Source organism: Carassius gibelio, chromosome A18 (genome assembly GCF_023724105.1).
Source record: "Carassius gibelio isolate Cgi1373 ecotype wild population from Czech Republic chromosome A18, carGib1.2-hapl.c, whole genome shotgun sequence".
Taxonomy (NCBI): domain Eukaryota; kingdom Metazoa; phylum Chordata; class Actinopteri; order Cypriniformes; family Cyprinidae; genus Carassius; species Carassius gibelio.
The window spans coordinates 26,655,377-26,680,953 of record NC_068388.1 but is presented as its reverse complement, the minus strand read 5'-3'; the positions used below and the strand labels follow the sequence as shown (position 1 = coordinate 26,680,953).

General features: G+C 44.6%; 2 protein-coding genes across 3 annotated transcripts in view; one reads left to right on the top strand and one right to left on the bottom strand.

The window, feature by feature from the left end:
• Positions 1 to 10,011, top strand: part of pdpr (pyruvate dehydrogenase phosphatase regulatory subunit) — a 21,683-nt gene extending 11,672 nt beyond the window's left edge. For both annotated transcript variants that reach the window (XM_052532050.1, XM_052532051.1), the window contains 12 exons: positions 123 to 240; positions 874 to 1,023; positions 1,249 to 1,441; positions 3,350 to 3,474; positions 3,996 to 4,151; positions 5,263 to 5,396; positions 5,468 to 5,616; positions 5,919 to 6,031; positions 7,233 to 7,327; positions 7,404 to 7,493; positions 7,703 to 7,885; positions 8,246 to 10,011. In XM_052532050.1, coding sequence (XP_052388010.1) covers positions 123 to 240; positions 874 to 1,023; positions 1,249 to 1,441; positions 3,350 to 3,474; positions 3,996 to 4,151; positions 5,263 to 5,396; positions 5,468 to 5,616; positions 5,919 to 6,031; positions 7,233 to 7,327; positions 7,404 to 7,493; positions 7,703 to 7,885; positions 8,246 to 8,650 — 1,911 coding nt within the window. In that variant the 3' untranslated portion in view covers positions 8,651 to 10,011. The remainder of the gene's footprint in view (positions 1 to 122; positions 241 to 873; positions 1,024 to 1,248; positions 1,442 to 3,349; positions 3,475 to 3,995; positions 4,152 to 5,262; positions 5,397 to 5,467; positions 5,617 to 5,918; positions 6,032 to 7,232; positions 7,328 to 7,403; positions 7,494 to 7,702; positions 7,886 to 8,245) is intronic.
• A 371-nt stretch (positions 10,012 to 10,382) lies between these two features.
• LOC127934003 (fibulin-7) lies at positions 10,383 to 24,268 on the bottom strand. The gene is made up of 8 exons (XM_052531164.1): positions 24,011 to 24,268; positions 22,205 to 22,364; positions 21,876 to 22,046; positions 20,918 to 21,043; positions 12,185 to 12,358; positions 11,788 to 11,925; positions 11,554 to 11,692; positions 10,383 to 11,486 (listed from the first exon to the last, which is right to left on the bottom strand). The coding sequence occupies exons 1-8, from the start codon at positions 24,179 to 24,181 to the stop codon at positions 11,126 to 11,128; spliced, it is 1,440 nt and encodes a 479-aa protein (XP_052387124.1). The 5' UTR covers positions 24,182 to 24,268; the 3' UTR covers positions 10,383 to 11,125.
• Between the last annotated feature and the right edge of the window lie 1,309 nt (positions 24,269 to 25,577).

Below are 25,577 nucleotides of genomic sequence, written 5' to 3'. Positions count from 1 at the left end.
GTCAGTCTGAAGGTCCAGGACTCAACCTGTCATGAAGATCTGTTTTTATTCTATCTGTTATTTAGCCTTGTTGTCTTTGACAGTATTCTAGTATGACGAGGGGTGTGTGTTGTGTTTTTCAGTGGGCGTATGAGCTCGGTCAGAGCAGCGAGGTCAAAGTGTCTGTTCCCTTACACGGCTGTGAACATTTCTACCTGCTCACCAAACCGTTATCAGAGCCGCTTCAGAACGACAGCCCAGGTGAAGATCACACTGCGTCTCTCATCATCACAGAGAAAGGGTTAAACACATCAAGCTTTATTTGATTTCATCACGTTGCATGTTAAAATGTTTAGTTCATTTTGTTCTTAAACAAGTCAAACTACATTATGTATAAAATCAGAATATGCGGTGGTTTCTCTCATTTTACAGATCAATTTGATCTACAGTCTAATAGAAGGTAAACAGGAAAATAAGATGTTTGTCCTATAATGGCACCTGTTTCTGAGTATTGTGTGTGTGTATATATATATATATATATATATATATATATATATATATATATATATATTCTATGTTTTGTATATTACCTACATTATTTCACTTTTAAATGAGGATAGTGGGTTTGATCCAAGGAGCTCCAAAATTTTTACAATTATAATAATAATAATATGATAATAAAATAATTTTCTGAGGCTAAAGTCTTCATCCATCAGCTGGAGGCACAGCGGCATCACTTTAAAATTGTTAAAAACCATTTCTTATCACAAATAGTCTGTTTAGGTTGCGACTGCATGTGTCTCTGACAAGCATCTGTGTTTAGCGCTTTGTTCCTGAAGCACTGCTGTGTGTGTGTGTGTGTGTGTGTGTGTGTGTGTGTGTGTGTGTGTGCAGTGCTGATTGACATGGACGGGCGGATCTACGCTCGGGCCTGGCATGGAGGGATCCTGTCGGGTGGCTTTGAGAAGAACCCTAAACCCATCTTTACTGAGGGACGCAACCAGCTGGAGATTCAGAACATGCAGGAAGACTGGGATCATTTCGGTGAGCTGTTAACACACTTCAGCAGTGAGAACCAGGAATGGTGGCTTTTCTGTCCATTCTTTGAATTGTGTGTGTGTGTATGTGTGTGTGTGTGTGTGTGTGTGTGTGTGAGAGAGTGAGAGCGAGTGTGTGTGTGTGTGTGTGTGTGTGAGAGTGAGTGTATGTGTGTGTTGACTGTGGGTGCTGGTCTTTTAAACGTGATGGTGTTTGTTTGTTCTGCTCCAGAGCCGATGTTGAGTGCTCTGCTGCGGCGGATGCCCGGTCTGGAGTCCTGTGAGATCCAGCAGCTGGTCAACTGCCCAGAATCCTTCACTCCGGACATGCGCTGCCTGATGGGAGAGACTCCGGGCATATACGGCTACTTTGTGCTAGCGGGCATGAACTCGTCAGGCCTCTCGTTCGCCGGCGGAGCTGGGAAGTAAGTCATGTCAGGTCAAGTCACCTTTATTTATATAGCGCTTTAAACAAAACAGATTGCGTCAAAGCAACTGAACAACATTCATTAGGAAAACAGTGTCTCAATAATGAAGAATGATAGTTAAAGGCAGTTCATCATTGAATTCAGTGATGTCATCTCTGTTCAGTTAAATAGTGTCTGTGCATTTATTTGCAATCAAGTCAATGATATCGCTGTAGATGAAGTGACCCCAACTAAGCAAGCCAGAGGCGACAGCGGCAAGGAACCGAAACTCCATCGGTGACAGAATGGAGAAAAAAACCTTGGGAGAAACCAGGCTCAGTTGGGGTCAGTTCTCCTCTGACCAGACGAAACCAGTAGTTCAATTCCAGACTGCAGCAAAGTCAGATTGTGCAGAAGAATCATCTGTTTCCTGTGGTCTTGTCCTGGTGCTCCTCTGAGACAAGGTCTTTACAGGGGATCTGTATCTGGGATCTAGTTGTCCTGGTCTCCGCTGTCTTTCAGGGCAGTAGAGGTCCTTTCTAGGTGCTGATCCACCATCTGGTCTGGATACGTACTGGATCCGGGTGACTGCAGTGACCCTCTGATCTGGACACAGACTGGATCTGGTGGCCACGGTGACCTCGGAACAAGAGAGAAACAGACTAATATTAGCGTAGATGAAATTGAATTGAAATTGAGAGCATAGGTCGTAATTTAGATGTGAAGAAAAATGCAGTTTTACAAATGCTAGAAACGTGGCTTTCTAAGGAAAGATTGTGATCAAGTAGCACACCTAGGTTCCTAACGGATGACGAAGAATTGACAGAGCATCCATCAAGTCTTAGACAGTGTTCTAGGTTATTACAAACAGAGTTTTTGAACACCTCTGTTTTTTCTGAATTTAGCAGTAAGAAATTACTCGTCATCCAGTTTTTATATCAACTATGCATTCCATTAGTTTTTCAAATTGGTGTGTTTCACCGGGCCGCGAGGAAATATAGAGCTGAGTATCATCAACATAACAGTGAAAGCTAACACCATGTTTCCTGATGATATCTCCCAAGGGTAACATATAAAGCGTGAAGAGTAGCGGCCCTAGAACTGAGCCTTGAGGTACTCCATACTGCACTTGTGATCGATATGATACATCTTCATTCACTGCTACGAACTGATGGCGGTCATATAAGTACGATTTAAACCATGCTAATGCACTTCCACTGATGCCAACAAAGTGTTCAAGTCTATGCAAAAGAATGCTGTGGTCAATTGTGTCAAACGCAGCACTAAGATCCAATAAAACTAATAGAGAGATACACCCACGATCAGATGATAAGAGCAGATCATTTGTAACTCTAAGGAGAGCAGTTTCAGTACTATGATACGGTCTAAATCCTGACTGGAAATCCTCACATATACCATTTTTATCCAAGAAGGAATATAATTGTGAGGATACTGCCTTTTCTAATATCTTGGACAGAAAAGGGAGATTCGAGATCATAATAACAGCCAGTTCGAAGGTTTTGGGGACATATCCTAATGACAATGAGGAATTAATAATATAGAGAAGAGGACCTATGACTCCTGGAAGCACCTCTTTTAGGAGCTTAGATGGTATAGGGTCTAACATACATGTTGTTGGTTTAGATGATTTAACAAGTTTATACAATTCTTCCTCTCCTATAGTAGAGAATGAGTGGAACTGTTCCTCAGGGGGTCTATAGTGCACTGTCTGATGTGATACTGTAGCTGACGGCTGAATGGTTGCAATTTTATCTCTAATAGTATCGATTTTAGAAGTAAAGTAGTTCATAAAGTTATTACTATTGTGATGTTGGGAAATGTCAACACTAAGCAAGGAAGCAGCACGGCTGGAGGTTTCTGTAGCTTTGTGTTTGATCAGTTCATTATAGCTAGTTTCTTCGGCAGATATTTGGCGGAGTGGATCACGTACGGATACCCCAGTACCAGCGTCTGGCATCTGGACATCAAGCGCTTCGGTAATCTACAGAGCAGCCGCACGTTCCTGCGCCATCGCGTGATGGAAGTCATGCGTGAGTATCAGCACTGTTACAGACATCTCAGAATGAAGAGAGAAGAGCAGGACGCGATCAATACAACCCTTCACCAAACCTTAACACACATTTATCCAGAGCAGCTTACACCTTAGAAACACATCAGGAATATTATAGCTACTCAGTTAATTTTCAACTAAATATAGCTTCAGAGCTGTATGTATCTATAGTCCGAGTTGGCCAGAAGTCCAGTTTGTTCGGTTGTTGCTGAATGTTCAGATGATGGAACAGCTTTCCAAAAAACTTCATTGAGGAGTGTTATGGAGCTGTTGTCTCATAGAAGACAACGCTAACCCTAACCCTTACTTCACAGCATATTCATTTAAAGAAGTGGGTTGTTTCTGATAAATAATGAGTGTGAAGGGTTTTCCTGAAGTCTTTAGCGGAGCGGCTGATCACTGGAGCTCACAGGGGTTCAGGAGACATCTCTCTAGGCTTCAGAGATGCATTGATGTGTTGGCTGTTGTTCTGAGGTTTGTTGTTGTGTGTGAACGTGTCAGCGCTCCTGTACGAGCTGAAGGTTCCTCGCTGGGACTTCCAGACGGGCCGGCAGCTGCGCACCAGTCCGCTGTACGACCGCTTGGACACGCAGGGAGCGCGCTGGATGGAGAAACACGGCTTTGAGCGAGCCAAGTACTTCGTTCCAGCCGGGAAAGGTGAGAACCCACACTGATCAATATGTGTTTATTTCAGAGTTGATTGATGAGTTAGATCTTACAATGCCAGGCAAATGTTTGGAGACACAGACTTATGATTATTGCTCATATCAGATGGAAAAATAGAAATATGAGAGTTATGTATTAAAACATTAGATGCTGTCTTACATTTAACCCTCTATAATATGGCTAAAATATTGAATCTAAAAGGGATGGTTCACACAAAAATGAAAGTTGCCTTTAATTACTCGTCGTTCCAAACCTGTGAGACCTTCGTTCATCTTCAGAACACAAATGAAGATATTTCTGATTAAATCCCAGAGTTTTCTGACCCTGCATAGACAGCAACACAACTGAAACGTTCAAGACCCAGGAACGCAGTGAGGTCATGTAATAATAATAATAATAATAATAGTTCCTGCTGTCCTGGAGTGGACCGAGCATTCAGCTGCTGTGGATGAACGACTGACGGCGTTAAACATCTGACCTCGAGCTGAAGAGAAACAGGACAGCGGCGCATCATCTGTTCACTAACCTCATGCTGTGGAAGGCTTCAGGCCTCATCAGTGAATCTTGGGTTTTGTGCCATGCTTGTCAGTGTTTATATAGTGCTCTCGATGAGCTGCTGTTTGCTTGTTAGACAGATGATAGCAGTGGCAGCTAACCCGTTCTCATAGCATCAGTGTCGGTGTGAACCTGTGAAATCCTGCTTCCCAGCATGCTCTGCCTCACTCCTCATAGTGTCATGTGGAGAAACCTCTCTCTACTGAGCAACATCACCAAATGAATTGCGGTGATCCCGTTCAAGCTTCAGACTCTGGAAATATATAACCTCATCCTCGGCCGTTCCCTACTCGCAGATGCTTCTGCTTTTTCTTACAAAATGTTAGTTTTATAAAGAAAGTGAAATCCTCACAAAAATGATTTCATGTATTTCAGCAGACGTCTTTAAATAAAGTTTGTGTCTAAACTTTTTAACTAGCAGTGTACTTGATCAGCATTTACTAGATTAGTATGGTCTCTAGCAGATGATGATCAGCATGCTTTGTCCAATATTTCAATGGGGTATGTCCCATAATGCACCAGTGTACCTGTGTCTTCATCCGCACAGATTTACTGGCGCTGGACCAGAGTAAGACCTTCTACAAGCCGGACTGGTTTGATATCGTGGGTGCGGAGGTGCAGTGCTGTAAGGAGGCGGTGTGTGTCATCGACATGTCGTCCTTCACCAAGTTTGAGCTCACCGTGAGTGTGTTCAGTCCTGATTCTCTTCATTATGAGCTCTTGTGTGATTCACAGAGCTCTGTGTGTTTCAGTCTGCGGGCGATCAGGCCCTGGATCTGCTTCAGAGATTGTGTGCCAATGATCTGGACGTTCCTGTCGGTCACATCGTCCACACAGGCATGCTGAACCAGAGAGGAGGCTACGAGAACGACTGCAGCGTCGTGCGCATCAGCAAAAACAGGTGTGTGTTCTGACATCCATCTCCTGCAGGGTTACGCACTAAATTATTACAATAGATTTAGATTATACTATATTGCAGAAACTCTATATTTACCCAAAATCAGAGAGCAGCAGCTTCTTTGAGTGCAGCACAGCAGATCCATTTCAGTTTGACCGTCAGCTGTTCAATATAACAAAACCCAGCAAAACTAAAGCTGCTCGTCTCTGAAGATGCAGTAATGTGTTCACAGACCGTTCAGTTCTCAGTTAGATCAGATCAGTTCTGAGAAGGAGATTGACATCCTGCGTTTCTCTGGTCTCCAGTTTCTTCATCATTTCACCCACCGATCAACAAGTTCACTGCTGGTCTTGGATTAAGAAGCACATGCCCAGCGACCCACAGCTCCACCTGGAGGACGTCAGCTGGAAGTACACGGGTGAGATCACTTCCTCTCGCAGCTCACACATTCTGTGTATCACAGAAATCATGATAAAAAAGGATGGAGTAGATCACAACTACAGTAGAGCCAACAACAAACCAGCGGCCAAGCACTGTTACTCGTTTCACACGACTGTAGGGTGTGCTATATGACGATTTTTAATCTGCTTTTGAAGAAGTGTTGTAGTATCGTGCTGCAGCACACGTTCTGGAGCCTCCGTCATACACTGTACAACACCACATCATTCACAGCAGTGTTACTAGAGCTAGAGCTACTCTCTCATTATCTGTGTGTGCTTTTACATGTTTCATACGTGTGCTGTTTCTGAGCGCCACACACACCTGAAGCCCGCACTAAAGCCTGTCAAACAGCGCCTGATTATTGAACTTTTGTGCTAATACTGTCAAACACACAAGGTTTACATGTAGACTCAGCTGGTTATGTGTAAACTGAAAGTAAACAGTTGAGAGAAAACCCTATTCGTGTCTGTATATTAGATGCGTGCAGGTCTTAAAGGGACAGTACACCTATTAAACATGCAGCCTACTGTCATTACTGTCAAGGGATAATTCACTCTGAAATTTCATTTCTGTCATTATTTACTCACGGTCACATTGTCCCAAACCTGTATTAATTTCTTTCTTGTGCCGAACACAAAAGAAGATATTTTGAAGAATGTGGGTAACCAAACATTGAGTTTGATAGGAGCAGAAATACTCTGAAAGTCACTGTGAACCAGAAACTGTTCCTCATAATAACATTTATGTTCAGAAGAAGAAAGAAACTCATTTTTGAGTGAGTAAATGGTGGTTTAAAAACAAAACACTGACAGACTTGACAGACAGCTGACGGATTTCTTATTTCTGGGTGAACTGTTCTTTTAACGTTAATAAAACAACAAAACAGAGAAAAATCCCTCACTGCTCTCGACTGAAGACATTTAACACAGTTGCTTTAGGAAACAGTTTATATAGTGTTTTATTTTTATATTTGTTCGTTCAGTTTCTGGAGTGCTCTGCTAGATACACCTACTGTACCTGAACATACAGCACTGCTTGTTTTATTGGTATATTTTGTTCCATATGGTGCAGCCCTACACGACTCTAGCTTTCTAAGTGAAGCAGAGAGTGTGTGAATAAAGGCTTTGCAGCACACACTGATGAAGGAGAGGTCAGTAATGTCTGATGTGTTTCCTCAGCTCTGAATCTGATTGGTCCTCGTGCCATGGACGTTCTGTCTGAACTCTCGTATGTGTCCATGACTCCCGAACACTTCCCGTCTCTCTTCTGTAAGGTGAGAGCCACACGTCTGCTCGACGCTCAGTGCTCATTCACTCACGGCGGGACACTCACTGTGCTGTGTTCTGCAGGAAATGAGCGTGGGCTACGCTAACGGCATCAGAGTCATGAGCATGACGCACACAGGAGAGCCGGGATTCATGCTCTACATCCCTATAGAGGTACATCACATCTGCTGAAAAAACCACACTCACTACACAAAAAATGGATAAAAACTAAAAATAGAGACACTGTCACACATTCACAATCGCAAGGATTTCACGAAGCTAAAGAAACAGACGATATCATGTTCAAGCAGGGCCTTATCTCTGTCCTGACTGTAGTCCAGTCACAGTGGCTCTGCTCTGAGATCTTGCTCTTCTTCTCCCAGTATGCACTGCACGTGTATAATGAAGTGATGTCAGTCGGCCAGAAATACGGCATCAGGAACGCGGGATACTATGCCCTGCGCAGTCTGAGGATTGAGAAGTTCTTTGCGTTTTGGGGGCAGGACCTGGACTCGTTCACCACACCGCTGGAGTGCGGACGAGAGTTCAGGGTCAAGTTTGACAAGGTCAGTTTCTTCATCTCTTCTGACCCTCATGCTCTAATGAGCTCATGATGAGAAGTGAAAGCAGGAAATCTCAGATGATCACTAAAGGTTTTACACTGATCATATTGTAAGCCTGTTTCCATAACCAGAGCTGTAATAACATGACCCGCAGCATTCACTCAGATATGTGTCAGTCAGTAAGATGTGTTTGAAGTGTCACTGGATCTGAAGTGGACTGTTCTAGCGTTCCCCGTGCTGTGATTGTGTCTGTTCTGCTCTGGTGGTGCACAGCGCTGTCAGAGACTCAGATTACTCCTGAAGTGTTGATCTGTGGGTTTACGTCCGGGTGACGGCGAGGTGTTTGTGATCTCTCTCTCGCAGGACACAGACTTCCTGGGCCGGGACGCTCTGCTGCGGCAGCGGGTCGAGGGAGTCACACGCCGCTTCGTGATGCTGATTCTGGAGGATCACGACACCGAGCTGGACGTCTGGCCCTGGTGGGACGAGCCCATCTACCGTAACGGAGAGCTGGTCGGGGTCACCACCAGCAGCGCCTACAGCTACACGCTCCAGCGTCACGTCTGCCTGGGCTTCCTGAGCTCCACCAACACCGACGGCTCTCCTGCTGCGGTCACCGCCGACTTCATCAACCGCGGAGACTATGAGGTGGACATCGCTGGACAGAAGTTCCCCGCCAAAGCCAAGCTCTACCCCTTCAGCTCCCTGTTCGCTCAACAGAAGCGGCGCAAGGACGACATGGAGCTCAGCAACTTCCAGAGCAAGTGAAGCCGGTCTGAGATTACAGCGCTTCCTCGAGACCTTCACACACACCGTTATTGTGTCAGTCGCTCGTCCTGTGTGTGTGTGCGTGTGTGTGTGTGTGCGTGTGTGTGTGTGTGTGTGTGTGTGTGTGCGCGTGTGTGTGTGTGTGCGTGTGTGTGTGTGTGTGTGCGCGTGTGTGTGTGTGTGTGTGTGCGTGAGTGTGCTGTTGATGAAGAGTAACAGTGTGTCATGAACTGAGCAGATGTTTTAAAGTATAACTGACTTTAGAAAGAAAGTCTTTCTCTGTGTTTGTTCCTAATGCTCTGTTAATAATCGGGTCTGTCTTCTGTTGATAAGTCCCTGTTCTGCTCATCATTGTCAAGCATCACAGGTTTAAAATGAAGGGATGTATTTTTATATGGATGACACGAGACAATCTATGTCCGTTAGAAGCGTTGAACTTTAATTGGAGAGACCTGGAGAAGTATTTCAAACCGTGTGTGTCTCTCTTCCACACTATTCTGTAATTAAACTACAGTACTACATGAGGAGGTGTGTGAGACGTTAAAGAAGTGACTGATAGTCTGAACAGAGATCCTTGCGACGCTTTCATGAAGTGCCTTGCGTTAGCAGTGTAAAGTACATGAAGTCGTCTTCATAAACTGATCAGTCAGGATGTGTCTGAATCACGTGATCTGGGGTTGAGATGTTCAGTGTTTTTATCTGCATATTATTTACGTCCTCTGTGGGTTTATCTGAAAAGCTGATATTTAAATGCACAAAGAATTGCACATCGTGTATCATGTTTAAATGAGGAGCAGATTTGCACAGTAAAGGACCGGTGGAGTGTCTGGAAGAGGCACAAAACACCACTCACACAATCATTGAAACAGAGAATTTCATAAAAAACACTTTTTGTACAAAATATAATTTCTGGCTTCTTTCTTTTGACTTTGAGGTGAAGTAAGAGTAAAGCATTGCATGCAATCAAAGTAAATCACTAATGTTCATCCAGCCATAATGACTTCAGCTACTAAAGCACTGACCTGCTCTCTCTTGATTTTACTGTGTGTGTGTGTGTGTGTGTGTGTGTGTGTGTGTGTGACAGAATAGTGTGTGAGGCATTGGTTGTTACAGGGTTTTTGTGAAGAGAAAGGAGGAACACATGATGTGTTGGTGGAGATCTGATGGTCATGTGACTCCGAGCTGGAGAGATCAGATGTGCACCTTATGCTTGGCTTGTACCTGTTGTGTTTTAAATGTCAGACAAAGATAAGAGGCCATTATACAGTAAATATGAACCTTCCGGCCATCTTGCCTTTGTATTTATATCATATATTGTACGAATGTTTGATTAATTTTCATAAATAAAATATGTAATCAAGGTTTGACTGTCACTGTTTTCTCACATAAGTTTTATTCTTATACACTAGCTTAAAATAATGTTGTTTTTAATAGTAGACTTGTCTTCATAAGCCAGACATTTGATTATAAGGCTCCTGCATATTCAAGCCGCTCAACAGGAACGACCCTGTGTCACGTTTACAGGGAAACCTTAAGTCAAGATCTCCAAAATATCTGCTCGTGGTGTGTGTTTGCTGAAGATGGTTGAGTGCTAGTTAGTGTTAACTAGCTGTTCTCCATCCAACACTGACAGTGTCTCTGATGGTAACGAGAAGCATCCAAACACAGGACCTGAGTACAGCACTAAATAATTCAGAGGAGCATTCACAATTTAGATTAGTTTAATCTGCAGACAAGAACATGATAAATGACAAAAAATGTATACATTAGGATGAAAAAGTGCATCAGTAAGTAGATATTTATTTCTCCAAGTTTAAATTAACAGATGATTACAGTCCCTCATACTGATGTCTATTTTGATTGATATAAATCTGTAAATTACATAAAAACTACGAGTGATTGCTGCTGGTTCTGATCCTCTGATCTGATTGGTCAAGCAGTTCTCTTGAGTAAGAAGCTAATAACAAAACGCTGAGAAACTCACTTTACTCACATACTCTGTTTCAGTGTGTGTGTTTCACAGTATGTATGTATATATCTATAAGACTGCACAAACTAACTAGCCAGATTTCTTCTGAAGGTAATATTAAAGGTAAGGCAGGGCAATAGCAAGCTGGCTTTGACAGCATAAGATCCCTCTCCTCCTCCAGAACATGTGACCGCTGTCCAATCACCTCATGTCTCATTCACCGGTGAGAAAACATTACATTACAGTACTGCTGAATATTACAGTAATAACACTTCCTTCTGTCGGTCTGCGGTAATGCTGGTGATCAGAGGGATGCTAATAAACACACGCTGACGGACAGGACAGCCTACTGGACAAACATTATACGGTTAAAAATAAAGATAAATACATTTAGAGCACTTAACTTAGTGATTGCTGTCAGGATGAGAAGAGACTTTCAACCAGCACAACAAAACATGTTTTTGAGCCAAACCAGCTACCCTGCCTCTAACCTCACTAATTTAACCCTAGAACTCATATGGAGACACAAAGATGGTAATTTTGGTGATGTATCGTCCCAGCAGTTCCCTCCTCTCCAGTTCAGTCATCTCCAGCTCTGCGTCCAGTGTGGCTGGGCCCTGGACAGGACTGGTCAGCAGCAGTTCCCCCGTCTGACGATCGGAGCGCTGCACGCTGAAGTGACGCCGGCCACGGCCGCCCAGTAACCCGAAGCGCAGGGTGTCTCCTATCATTCTGACGGCCGACATGCGGAACAGGACACGTGGAGCGGAGTGCTTGGACACCACAGACATGTAGTGGAAGGACACAGAGTTTGGCGCCTGAGAGCAGGTCCTGCTGTCCACGGGACACGGGTTCCTCTCACAGCGCCTGCGCAGACAACACCTGCTTCTCACATGTTCCATTCTGTTTTAAATAAAGACGCTTTGTAACTTACACTGGAGAGGTTTTGACATAGGTGGCGTTCCGTATCTGTGGACACTGGACTCTGACGCACTGGAAGCCTCCGTAGGTGTTGATGCAGAGCTGCTCTCGTGTGCAGTTGTTCTGCCTGCTGCTGCTGCACTCATCGTTATCTGAGAGGAAGAGCAGAAGGGTGTAGAACCGAGTCACAATCAAATCTGGCATCCGTTTTGTTTCCTAAGTGCAAGTTTTGCTATTAATCAATGACCTTTGCAGTTCCGGCCGTCAGGGGTCACGCTGTAACCAGCAGGGCAGCTGCACCGGTACCCACCAGCAGTATTAACACACGCGTGCAGACACAGACGGCCGGCCGGCCCATCGTGGAACAGCTTACACTCATCGATGTCTAGGAGAAAACACAGAGAAATGAGCTGACTGAAACAAACACGTCATTTTCTGTCACTACTAAAAAGAGCAGCATGGCCAGTCGCCTAACATCACGAGCTGGTGAAGATGAAGGATCAAGAGTGGTCATTCAGTACATCATCTGCTGCTTCCAGAGCAGACTAAAAATAATGAGAGCAATGGAGTTTGGAGAGGGAGCAGCGTGGGGATTAGTGGCATCTTTCGAGGAATCTTCCTCGAGTGTTGTGGCTCAGTGATACCTGTGCAGACGCTGCTGTCACGGCTGGAGATGGTGAATCCAGGTTCACAGGTGCAGTGGGTCATTCCCTGAACCTGACTGCACCTGGACGCTGAAGACGCTCGGGTCAGAGGGAAGGAGGACACGGCCGCAGCTCCAGCACTGACAGGAGACGTGTTCGCTGAAGTCACAAAAACTGCAGAGAGATTTGGGTTTCAGCAGCAGGTAAACTGTTATTTGTGCAGCACAGGAACAATAGGATTTCAGCAAGAAGCGTGGGTTCTGGTTGAGCCATCAGTGTGAGCGAGAGCTGCACCTGTCAGAAGAGACGTCCTGCATTGCTGTTAACTCTCTAATGTTAACAGAGCAGTGTTGGGGAAAGTTACTTTTAAAAGTAATGCAATACAGTTTTGTGTTATATTTATTTTAGAACTACAGTAACATCTTATGATTTCTCTCAACATGGGGACAGGACAGCTGTCAATCAATAAACTGGAAAAAAAAGTAACTTGCATTACTTATTTGAAAAGGTAACTCAGATATTCTCTTGTAGATTAAAAAGTAATGCATTATTTTACTAGTTACTTGAAAAAGTATTCTGATTACGTAACTCATGTGTCTGGGGCGACAGTGGCTCAGTGGTTCATGTAGGTTGTCTACAAACCGGAAGGTTGGTGGTTCGATCCCCAGCTCCACCTGACCAAGTGTCGAGGTGTCCTTGAGCAAGACACCTAACCCCAGCTGCTCCCGACGAGCTGGATGGTGTGTGGATGGGTGAATGTGAGGCAAGTTGTAAAGCCTGGTCATGTGGTCTGTTGAAAGCGCTATATAAATGCAGTCCATTTACCATTTAATGTGTTACTCCCAACACTGTTAATGAGAACATCCAAATGATACACTGATGTTTGAAGATGATTTCACTAAAACTAACACAGGTTCTTGCACTAGGACAAACACCTGGAGATGACTATAATCATGCATAATCAAGGTTCCTCTTCAGGAACTCGAGCTGGACTTTGGGGAAACGCCTTTGGCAAGATCAACTCTGAATATCGTGTGCAATCTGTCCAATGGAAGAGTGTGACATCACAGGTGGGGTGACGTAGCGACCAGGAAGCTATAAAGGCACGTGCCACACAGCTGGCTTCAGCGTCTTTCAGCAAGCGCTCTGTGTGTGCATGTCTAAAGTCTGTCTTGTGAGTCTTATTTATTGTTGTCTGTCCCAATAAAGAAACATAATGGCTAAGAGCAAAGCTAAGACCAGACATATGAAGGCCGAATCCAGATCGCGCTATAGATTGTGTGTTCCTCCCTGCCCACGCTACATCACGGGTGGAGATACACACAGTTTATGCGTGGTTTGCCTGGGATCGAAGCATGCTGAATCGGCTCTCGAGGGATGGATCTGGCGGAGGGTATGGAGACGGGCCAGTCCTTATCTCCTTCCTCATCTGCCAGATCCGGCGCCCAAACCCTGGGTTTGGAAGCACGCTTGTCGGTTTCTTCCCCCCAGGGCAAGGGGTCGACAATCTTCGTCTGATGAGGTGGATGTGGAGATTATTAGTAGCCACCCCTATCACCCCAGTATGAGGAGCTGTTGGAGGTGGTTACTCGTGCAGTTGATAAATAAAAAATCGAGTGGCCTGCAGAGAAAAAATAGCGAAATAGCGAGATCGTGGAACCACGCTTATTCGACTTCGGCCCCAACTCTCAATACTACAGCAATGTCGCGGGGCTCGATGAGCGAGGGTACAGATCGATGCCCCGGGTTGAGCAGATGCTTGCGAGATATTTGTCACCCGGTTCAGCATTGTCTCTGAAAGCTCAGGCCTTGCCCCCGAAACCGTTAAAAACAAAATCTATGTTAATGGTCAAGGGCTGTGTGGCAGCAGGTCAGGCGGGGGCGTGCCTTCAATCAATCAATCACCTTTAAGTGAAGTTGTGGCCTAATGGTTAGAGAGTTGGACTCCCAATCGAAGGGTTGTGAGTTCTAGTCCCGGGCCGGCAGGAATTGTGGGTGGGGGGAGTGCATGTACAGTTCTCTCTCCACTTTCAATACCATGACTTAGGTGCCCTTGAGCAAGGCATCGAACCCCCAACTGCTCCCCGGGCGCCTCAGCATAAATGATGAACACTGCTCCGGGTGTGTGTTCACAGTGTGTGTGTGTGTGTGTTCACTGCTCTGTGTGTGTGCACTTCGGATGGGTTAAATGCAGAGCACAAATTCTGAGTATGGGTCACCATACTTGGCTGAATGTCACTTTCACTTCACTTCACTTTATTTATATAGTGCTTTAAACAAAATACATTGCGTCAAAGCACTGAACAACATTCATTTGGAAAACAGTGTCTCAATAATGCAAAATGATAGTTAAGGCAGTTCATCATTGAATTCATTGATGTCATATCTGTTCAGATAAATAGTGTCTGTGCATTTATTTGCAATCAAGTCAATGATATCGCTGTAGATGAAGTGACCCCAACTAAGCAAGCCAGAGGCGACAGCGGCAAGGAACCGAAACTCCATCGGTGACAGAATGGAGAAAAAAACCTTGGGAGAAACCAGGCTCAGTTGGGGGCCAGTTCTTCTCTGACCAGACGAAACCAGTAGTTCAATTCCAGGCTGCAGCAAAGTCAGATTGTGCAGAAGAATCATCTGTTTCCTGTGGTCTTGTCCTGGTGGTCCTCTGAGACGGATTTGGATATTAAAAGCGTATTAGTATGTTATGTGTATGCAAGGTTAAAGAGATGGGTCTTTAATCTAGATTTAAACCGTAAGAGTGTGTCTGCCTCCCGAACAATGTTAGGTAGGTTATTCCAAAGTTTAGGCGCCAAATAGGAAAAGGATCTGCCGCCCGCAGTTGAATTTGATATTCTACGTATTATCAAATTGCCTGAGTTTTGAGAACGTAGCGGACGTAGAGGAGCTCATTCAAATACTGAGGTGCTAAACCATTCAGAGCTTTATAAGTAATAAGCAATATTTTAAAATATATACGATGTTTGATTGGGAGCTAGTGCAGTGTGGACAGGACCAGGCTAATATGGTCATACTTCCTGGTTCTAGTAAGAACTCTTGCTGCTGCATTTTGGACTAGCTGTAGTTTGTTTACTAAGCGTGCAGAACAACCACCCAATAAAGCATTACAATAGTCTAACCTTGAAGTCATAAATGCATGGATTAACATTTCTGCAATTGACATTGAGAGCATAGGCCGTAATTTAGATATATTTTTGAGATGGAAAAATGCAGTTTTACAAATGCTAGAAACGTGACGAAGAATTGACAGAGCATCCATCAAGTCTTAGACAGTGTTCTAGGTTATTACAAGCGGAGTTTTTATGCCCTATTATTAACACCTCTGTTTTTTATGAATTTAGCAGTAAGAAATTACTCGTCATCCAATTTTTTATATCGACTATGCATTCAATTAGTTTTTCAAATTGGTGTGTTTCACCGGGCTGCGAGGAAATATAGAGCTGAGTATCATCAGCATAACAGTGAAAGCTAACACCATGTTTCCTGATGATATCTCCCAAGGGTAACATATAAAGCGTGAAGAGTAGCGGCCCTAGTACTGAGCCTTGAGGTACTCCATACTGCACTTGTGATCGATATGAGACATCTTCATTCACTGCTACGAACTGATGGCAGTCATATAAGTACGATTTAAACCATGCTAATGCACTTCCACTGATGCCAACAAAGTGTTCAAGTCTATGCAAAAGAATGCTGTGGTCAATTGTGTCAAACGCAGCACTAAGATCCAATAAAACTAATAGAGAGATACACCCACGATCAGATGATAAGAGCAGATCATTTGTAACTCTAAGGAGAGCAGTCTCGGTACTATGATACGGTCTAAATCCTGACTGGAAATCCTCACATATACCATTTTTCTCTAAGAAGGAATATAATTGAGAGGATACCACCTTTTCTAATATCTTGGACAGAAAAGGGAGATTCGAGATTGGTCTATAATTAACAAGTTCTTTGGGGTCAAGTTGTGTTTTTTTTACACTATGGCCGTCCTCCAGGCATATCAAGCTGACCTGCAGAAAGATTTAGACAAGGGAGAGGGGATCAAGTCAGATGATATGACCAAGGGTCCCTCCGTGCCACCGAAGAGACCGCTCGCGCGATTGGGCGGTCTATGGCAGCCTTGGTGGCTGCGGAGAGGCATTTATGGCTGACCCTGTCACAGATAAGAGAGCGTGACAGGGTCTGCCTCCTGGACACCCGCTTCAAGCCTCCGGCCTGTTCGGCGACACAGTCAGTACTGTCGTTGACAGTTTCCAGGAGGCACACAAACAGGCGGCGGAGTTCCAGAGTTTCCTCCCTTGTCACTCTCGTGGGTTAGCTGGGCGGGAGATACCCACGCCACAGGCAAGCTCCTCATACTGCGAGGCTCAAAAGCATCGCCACTCATGCTCCCCCACGTCGGGACCAAGGCTCTACGCTCTGAGTAGGGGACTTCCAAAGCTAAATCAGATCTTCGTGCAATTATCGAAGCTAGGAAGTCCTCGACAAAGAGGTCCTGATGCCAGAGGCGCAGTGACCCTGAGGGTAGCCTCCACTGGTGTCTACCTCATTATATGGGGCCCCTCTCTCCCCAGTGCCCTCTGGAGGCTGGTCTACCAATCTTGCCAGTGCTTCATGGTGCAGCGGTCTCCCACGAGCGTCACTCCTAGTCAAATGATATCTACCCGGGAACGTAGCGGAGCTGGGAAGCTCGCCACCCCTTCGGGGTCCTCTTACAACAGAGATCAGTCTCGAGAGACTGATTCCCTTAGTACATTATTTAGCAGTATGGAAACTACTGCCAAATGTATCTCAATGGGTCCTGCACACAGTAGAAAGAGGCTATTGTATTCAGTTCGGCCATCCACCGCCGATGTTCAATGGGGTTACACCGACAGTTGTCGGCTCCCAGCAGGCTCTGGTGATGGAACAAGAAGTGAATACCCTATTAAGGAAGGCGGCCGTTGAGGTGGTCTCACCTCTAGACAGTGAGTCCGGGTTTTAAAGTCTGTATTTCATAGTTCCAAAGCAGGATGGGGTTGCATCTGATCTTAGACTTATGTCAATTAAACCTCTCAGTAATGTCACTGAAGTTCAAAATGCTTACTGTCAAACAGGTTGTAGCTCAAATCAGATCTGAGGACTGGTTTGTCACAATAGATCTCAAAGATGCATACTTCCACATATCCATCCTTCCACAACACAGGAAGTTTCTGAGGTTCACTTTCGGGGGCAAAGCCTACCAATATCGAGTACTTCCCTTCGGCCTTGCACTCTCACCCCGTACGTTCATGAAATGTGTAGATGCGGCTCTGGTATCACTCCGTATACAGGGCATCCGCATTCTGAACTATATCGACGATTGGTTGATTTGAGCTCAATCAGAGCAGATGGCGGTTCGACATCGAGATGTCGTTCTCGCCAATATCTAGAACCACCAATCTAGGCATAATGTGGGATTCGACCACGATGCAGGCACGTATGTCTCCTGCTCGGATCGAGTAAATCCTTTCCTCAGTCAAGAGAGTCAGAGAAGGCCAGTCACTCACTGTCAAGCAGTTTCAGAGACTGTTAGGGCTCATGGCAGCTGCGTCCAACGTGATACCTTTTGGCCTCCTGCATATGAGAGCCCTGCAGTGGTGGCTCAAGACCAAGGGGTTTACCCCGAGGATAAATTCATAACGAACTATCAAGGTCATGCGGCGATGCCTTCATGCCTTAGACATATGAAAGAAACCTTGGTTCTTGAATCAGGCCCCGGTGTTGGGTGCTCTTGGTCGCCATGTAACGCTAGCGACAGATGCGCCCCTCACCAGTTAGGGTGCGGAGTGAGGTCATGAGTGGCAACCCTGCCTGCGGTCTGTGGAGCGGTCGCCATCTGACATGGCACATTAATTGTCTAGAAATGCTAGCAGTGTATCGAGCATTTAAATATTTCCTCCCAGAGCTGAGAGGTCGTCATGTGTTGGTGCGCACCGACAACACATCGTTGGTCTCTTATATCAATCACCAGGGAGGTCTGCGTTCACTCCCCTTATACAAGCTGGTATACCAGATCCTCCTGTGGTCCCAGGGCAAACTCCTCTCGTTAAGAGCAGTATATATTCCTGGGAGATCTTTACCCCGAGGTGGTAGAGCAGATATGGCAGATATTTGGCAAAGCTCAGGTGGACCTCTTCGCGACTCAAGAGACATCGCAATGTCCCCTCTGGTTCTTTCTAGTTTACCTAGCTCCACTGGGACTAGATGCCATGTCACAGACCTGGCCAAGGCTTCGTCTGTATACCTTTCCCCCATTGCTCTGATCCCTGGGAGTTCTGGCGAGAGCATGCCAGGAATGGGTCCGTCTGTTGCTAGTAGCCCCGTTCTGGCCGGGCCGAGTATGGTTCGCAGATCTGATCTCTCTCCTCGACGGCTCTCCATGGGAGATTCCGATCAGGACAGATCTACTCTCTCAGGCGCAGGGCAAAATAATCCACCCTCGCCCGGAGCTGTGGAAGTTGTGGGTGTGGCCCCTGAGGGGGCACAGTTCATAGCTTCCGGTCTCTCAATTGAGGTTGTTGAGACCCTCCTCCAATCCAGAGCTCCCTCTACGAGAAAACTGTACGCCTTGAGGTGGAAACTCTTCACCTCATGGTGCAGAGACCGCCAGCTTGACCCTGTTAACTGCCCAGTTGGTACAGTTCTTGAGTTTCTCCAAGCTAGGCTCTCTGCGGGGTTAACTCACTCCTCCTTAAAGGTGTACGTGGCGGCCATAGCTGCTTACCACGTCCCTTTTAATGGTCTATCAGTGGGTAGACACCCCCTAGTTACACGTTTCCTCTGCGGTGCACTGAGGCTGAGACCTCCAGTACGATCCTGTGTTCCCCCACACCACTTGGTTGTGGTGTTAGAGGCTCTCTGTAAAGCTCCAATCTAGCCAATTCAAGATATATCAGATAGACATCTGACCCTTAAGACTGCCCTGTTACTGGAGATTACATCTCTAAAGAGAGTTGGAGACCTTCAGGCCCTCTCGGTGGCACCCAGGGTACTTAGACTTTGCTCCTGGTATGGCCAAAGCATTCTTATACCCTCGAGCGGGTTATGTTCCCAAAGATCCCTCTGTTACGCCACAGCCTATAGTACTGCAGGCCTTCTGTCCTCCTCCCTTTCGGGAGCCAGACCAGTAGAAGCTAGATTGTATGTCCACAGAGCTGCCCTGTGGAGAAAATCTGACCAATTGCTTGTTTGCTATGGTCCTCCTAAAAAGGGTTCCCCTGCCTCTAAGCAGACCCTTGGTCGTTGGATAGTCAAGGCTATCAACGTCTCCTATGAGTCCTCTGGTCTTCCCCTTCCTTTGGGAGCCAAGGCTCACTCTACGCGGGGTATGGCTGCCTCTAAGGCCTTTCTAGCAGGTCTGCAATGCTGCGGCATGGTCCATGCCCTCTACATTTGCCAGATTTTACAATCTCGATATGCGAGCCGCTCCTGGCTCTTCTGTCCTATGCCTTAGCTGTGCTCTTTGGATACACACTAGGCAGGGGATTGGTAGTCTGGCCGTGTTGGCCATCGTTCCCCAAAGCGCTTGATGCAGCTCGAGTTCCTGAAGAGGACGTCTCTAGGTTACGAATGTAACCCTAGTTCCTCGAAGGAACGAGACGCTGCGTCGCAGAGCCATGCTCCCAGCACCTCTGCCGGCGCTTGCTTCCCTTCTCGAAGCTGAAGCCAGCTATGTGGCACGTGTCTTTATAGCTTCTTGGTCGCTACGTCACCCCGCCTGTGACGTCATGCTCTTCCATTGGACAGATTGCACACGATATTCAGATTTGATCTTGCCAAAGGCATTTCCCCAAAGCGCTTGATGCAGCGTCTCGTTCCTTTGAGGAACTAGGGTTACATTCGTAACCTAGAGACGTTTTGTGTGGAGTATTAGAGGTTGCAGGTTTTGAAACTTGTCACAGAACATTTTCTAACAATCTAATCCATACTGCAGTTGTTTGTCAGGAATGTGTGCATTTGATTGCACATTATTTATACATTTTACTGGAATGGTGCACAATCTAATCCAAACTGCAGTTGTTTGTCAGGAACGTGTGCATTTGATTGCACATTATTTAGCAATTTTACTGGAATGGTGCACAAGCTGCAAGTGAATAGGAATTTGAAGCACTTCTGCTTGATCCACCGCTAACTAGAGACAATCATAAATAGCAATTAAAAATCAATTTAAGAGGTGTTTTTGTGCAAGTACTGGAACTAACAACAACTTTCAAGAGCAAACAATTTGTTTTAATGTGTCCTCTTATTTTTACATGTGTCTACATCCCTGTTCCCACATGAAAGAAATGTGAGCCATATGTGATCATGCTACAGGATCATAATTAATCTTTGATCAAATAGCGTTTGTAAGCATTTGGTTGATTTTTGAGGGTATAAAACAGGTTGGTAAAATGTTTCTGGCTATGTTTTGACACCAGCTATAACTACTGTACATAGACTGCCATATCCATGTATTTAGTGGCTTCAGCTTAGTGAGGATAAATATGTGGATTGAGTGTAATAAACCATCAGAGGAAACCATTAACGCTTGAACCTCTGTATTGGGAATCTCTCTCTCTCTCTGTGTGTGTGTGTGTGTGTGTTTGTGTGTGTGTGTGTTTTCTGCATCTGAGGTGCAGTACAGAACTCTATAATCTGATAGCTCTGGTAGCATCATTCCGTAAAGGTGATTCTGAACAAATCCAAACCCACATGTTGGTGTTGGAGACTGGCAGGTGGGTCCGGCCCAGCCCTTGGCGCAGACACAGCTAAATCCATTGACCTCGTCTGTACACGTTCCTCCGTTGGCACAAGGTGATGAAAGACACTGGTCGATATCTGAGAGAGGAGAAGAGCTCAGTGAAGATTCAGAAACTACACCAGAAGAGGTCAGGCTGCTTTGCTGTCACAGAGATGTGTGATTTCTCACTGCACCCCTTCCACTGAGACACTATGTGCAGAAAAGTCTGTTGACATGAATGGGAGTGAAAGTTCTGTGAGCTTGATGTTGTGAAGATCTGGTGCCTCCAGCTTTACAGCAGCAGCTTTTCTGCCGGCAATGCTCATGTGCACAAAGCAAAGTTCATTTCACACTCATGTGGTTTTAACTGAGTCTGGTGTCGAAGAATTTGACTTGGCAGATTGGTCTAGTTACATATGGCCATCATCCTGGATTGCAGTCTAGTGAGTGTGGGTATAGACACTTCTGTTACACGCCAGTGCAGAGAGCTGGAGAAATCCAAATATCACCTTCTATATCTGTCTACAGGATTTAGAATATCACTCAAAATGCAACTAAGATCTACATTGCTATCATTACTAGACTATAAATGTCAATTGAGCCAGTGGCATTTGAAACTTGGGTGATGAGGAGGTGAATGAATGAATGAATGAATGAAATACTGATCCGTACTGTTGACCGAACTAAAAATGACTTGAACTCATGGTGTTTCTTAATTCTGCACATGCATCAGTTTGTTCCAGCAACATTTTTTAATATTTTAGATAGTGGAAACATATATCCATTAAAACCAAGGGAAGGCTGTTTCTAGTGTGGAACAGTAGGCTTGGGCTCCACCAGCCCATAAACATTTCCGTACTAACAGGAGAAGGCTGCAGGTTTGATAGACTGAGATGGTAGGAATAGATGAGGGATAGCTTCAGTCCTCACCTCTGCAGACGGGCTGCTGACCGCTCCAGCTGAGCGAATCTTTACACTGCCGTGTCTCTGAACCCACCAGCTCAAAGCCCTCATCGCACAGGAAGTGAACTTCATGACCAGGAAACAGAATCTTCCCCAGCTTTTTGCCATTGACTGGAGTATCCAAGTCAGGACAAGTAGCTGTGGAATACAGAGACATGTTAAGAGTTACACTTTAAAAGAATCACGAATGTCATATAATGTAGTGTGATTTGTCATTACATTGGCACATTTGGCTTGTTTGACATTGCTTTATGTCTCTAGTATCAAAACTGGAGTCAGTCTCATGTGATACCTACAGTTCTGTGCTTTCGTGGGCCGGCGTGCGACGCTGTCGTGCAGTAGGTTCAGTTTCTTCCTCAAAGTGCGTAGACTCTGCAGGTATGAAGCTTCCTGTGCTGAAAGCAGTTTGTGAGCCTGTTGAATTGAGCTCTGTAGGTCTTGCTTACTGGGACAGTCCTGAGGAAACACCCGCAGTCACAGCTTTATGTTTCTTAAGATGTTCAGATCCATACGGTAACATCCAGACCCAGAGCATCCTCAGACAGGTCACACAATAATGTTATATTTAACTGAGAATCCAAGCTGTCTGTCTGAAATCACCTCCGAACGGCTCTCAGTGCATCACAGCAGCAGAGAAACATCTCAACAGAAGACTGAGAGAACTCAACCTTTCATTCTCACTTCATTTGCTTTGAAACAGACAAATAAACCCAGTCCTGTGCATTATATTTTGAGAACGAAAACGTGAACATTTATTTTGCAATCTCATGATACAAATATAAACTTCAACTGCAGTGTTCCTCACCTGTTCACTGTTAAAATCAAAACGATGGCCTGATAACAGACTTCTGTATTTCCATCAACCCTGTCTTGATTCTCATTAAAAGAGCCTGCATACATACTATAGAAACTGAAAATATGGTCTGGAAACCCTAGAAACAGCTTCTGAAAAAGAATGACGTTGGGATATTACATTGGATCATGTTCCACAGTAATTAGTGTCACCGGATCTCGTTATCCTGAAACTTTCAAGATCTAAACATGAAATATCTTTTGTCAGTTTCCATAGAACAACAGCTGATTTATGATTATGGTTATGAATGCAGTCTGTATGCAAAGCTTCATATTTGCTGCACAGAAATCTTGCTGGTTCTTGAGCTTGTCGACTGTCTTCCACTGTGTCCTTTAATTTTGTTCTTTGAGATCCTGTCAAATCCTCTGTGCTTTGCACCATAATATATATATATATATTTTAATCTATTATTTATGATAATCAACTGTAACGACTGATATATGATATTTTCTTCTCATTGGCTGTAACTGAGGGGAAGGGTACTATGTTTTCATCTTGGAAGACTTATGTAAGCTAGACAAATATTTGCCGTTCCTGTACAAACAGCTGGTGAAGTGTTAGAGCAGCAGTGTTGGAGACACATTAGTTGAGAGTCTGCTGATGTTCAGTTTAACAGTGTTCTCTTTAAGGAACATCAAAACATTCCGTGTTGTTTATCCTCGGATCGCTCTGAATGGAGAGCTTGTGTAGACCTGTGCAGTACTGCAGGCTGAAATAAGTGCACTAGTCAGACGGTTAGCCTACAGTCTATCAGACTGCTAAGACTTCTCACACCTTTGTTTATATTGTCCCTATGTCAGTGACATTTTAAAGTATATGGGCTTATTTTGGTATATTTAATCATACAAGAAAAAAACTGCTTTTGGGCTTTTTACAAACTTAACTTGACAAAATCAGATGCGTTACAGTGAAAGATATCTTTGCAAAAGCTTTGAGAATATTTGATACCATCGTCTCTTTCTGCATTATAATAATCAGAGTGTGCACAATCAGTACGATGAAATAAACGGTGTTTAGCGTCAAACCTTGACCTACTACTCTGAATGAACTCACTTGTACAGAAACATAGCAGATGAATTTAACATCTGTTTTCTGCTTAAGGTTTCTTGTCATTAGACAGCTCTGTTAGTTTTCTGTCAGTGAACTTTTACTCTTTTTCAGGTCACAAGAGCTTAAATTACACAATAACACAGAATCACAGCATCTAGTGTTTTTGTTATTTGTGGAACACTTATTGAATATCACTTACCTGAGCCAACATGGTATGGACTTGACAGATAATTACTGAAAGGAGCACAGCATATCTTCGGTTCATCGTCTTCATTAAATCGTAGACTGGATGCATTGATTTTGTTATTAAATGCCTTTGTAGTGTAGTGAATTCCTCAGGAAAAGGCTCTGTTTGTGTTAAGCTCCACATACGTTACTGGCTCAGCGCTATGAGGCTGCTGCTGTAAGAGGATTTCAGGAAAGCAAGCAAAGGACTTTTTTTCCCCATAAACCACAGGTCAGTTGGGGTGTTTACTGAATGGAAAGAATACAGGTGTGAAATCATAAAAAAATCATAAAAAAATGTGTTGGGTGTTATTATGCATGATTTATCAGTCAGGGCTACAGTAAAAAATTATTTCATTCAAAATATCTTCAATTGTGTCCTGAGGAGCTGAGGAGGAATGAAAGATTGGAACAGCATGAAGGTGAACATGAGGGTTTGTTTTTTGGGTGAACTAACCCTTTAAATACAGTCTATTTTGCCATGTGCTCAGTTTCCTTTTGCAACTCATCAACAACATAATCACACAGGGTTCAGTTCCCAACATGTTCAACAATGAGTGCAATATACAAGCAGTCTTTTAGCTGTACCAGGGGTCGAATATGAGCCACCTGTGTGAAACACATCGATATTTAGCACTAGAATAGACTTTGTATTTACAACTGGCTCACCAACAGAAGTGCATCTGACTCCAGGTCAGAAAAATGAGTGTTTATATCAAGTCATGGTTGACAGCCCTTCTTTACGCTCAACCAACATACTTAAAAACAAAGTAGTTTTTTGGCTTTGGAGTTGAGGAGACTGTCTTAGTATCGGCTACCTTTCTGTGAAATTAATTTCATGTAAAGGGCCAGTTAATGCAAAGCCTTCCAATGTGGTTAGGGTTACAACATGTGATGTTGTCATCCAATGGTGAGTGCAACTCAAGAGCAGACCTGGGGTGCATTTGCCAAAAGCATCATTAGCAAACTACAGTCGCAAGTTCCGTTGAACTTTGCTGCTAACAATAGAACTTGTGATCATAGTTGCTTTTTGGAAACACTCACCCTACATGGGTTTCCCATACCTGGTCCGAGACCCTACCAGTAGGACATATGGGACTTTCTATTTCTATAACTAGCTCAGCAACAGCATAGGACCTCGTGGGAAAACGGTAGCCCGTCTCTAGGTCAGAAGATTGTGTTTTCATATCACGCCGAGTTCTTCTGTGCTCAGCCAACCTGTTTGTGTGGTCATGTGCTGCAGAACTTTTACCTATGTTTGCTCTGTTGCTACAAAGCTTTTAACAATATGTTAAAAATAAAAAGGCCTTTTGCATGAACAACTAGACTAAGCGAGTCGAACAACTGCGAGTCGAACGTCACTGAAAAACAACAGTAGTGTATGCCATCAGTTCAGGTGGAGGCTGTGGGTTGCTTTTTTTAATCTATGGGTTAAAGCACCCCCCCCCCACCCAGAATATGATTGTGACGGAGGAAAAATTGGGGTAATTTTGGGCAGCGTAAATTCAGCCTAACACCTTAATAAATCACCACTCTTCTGC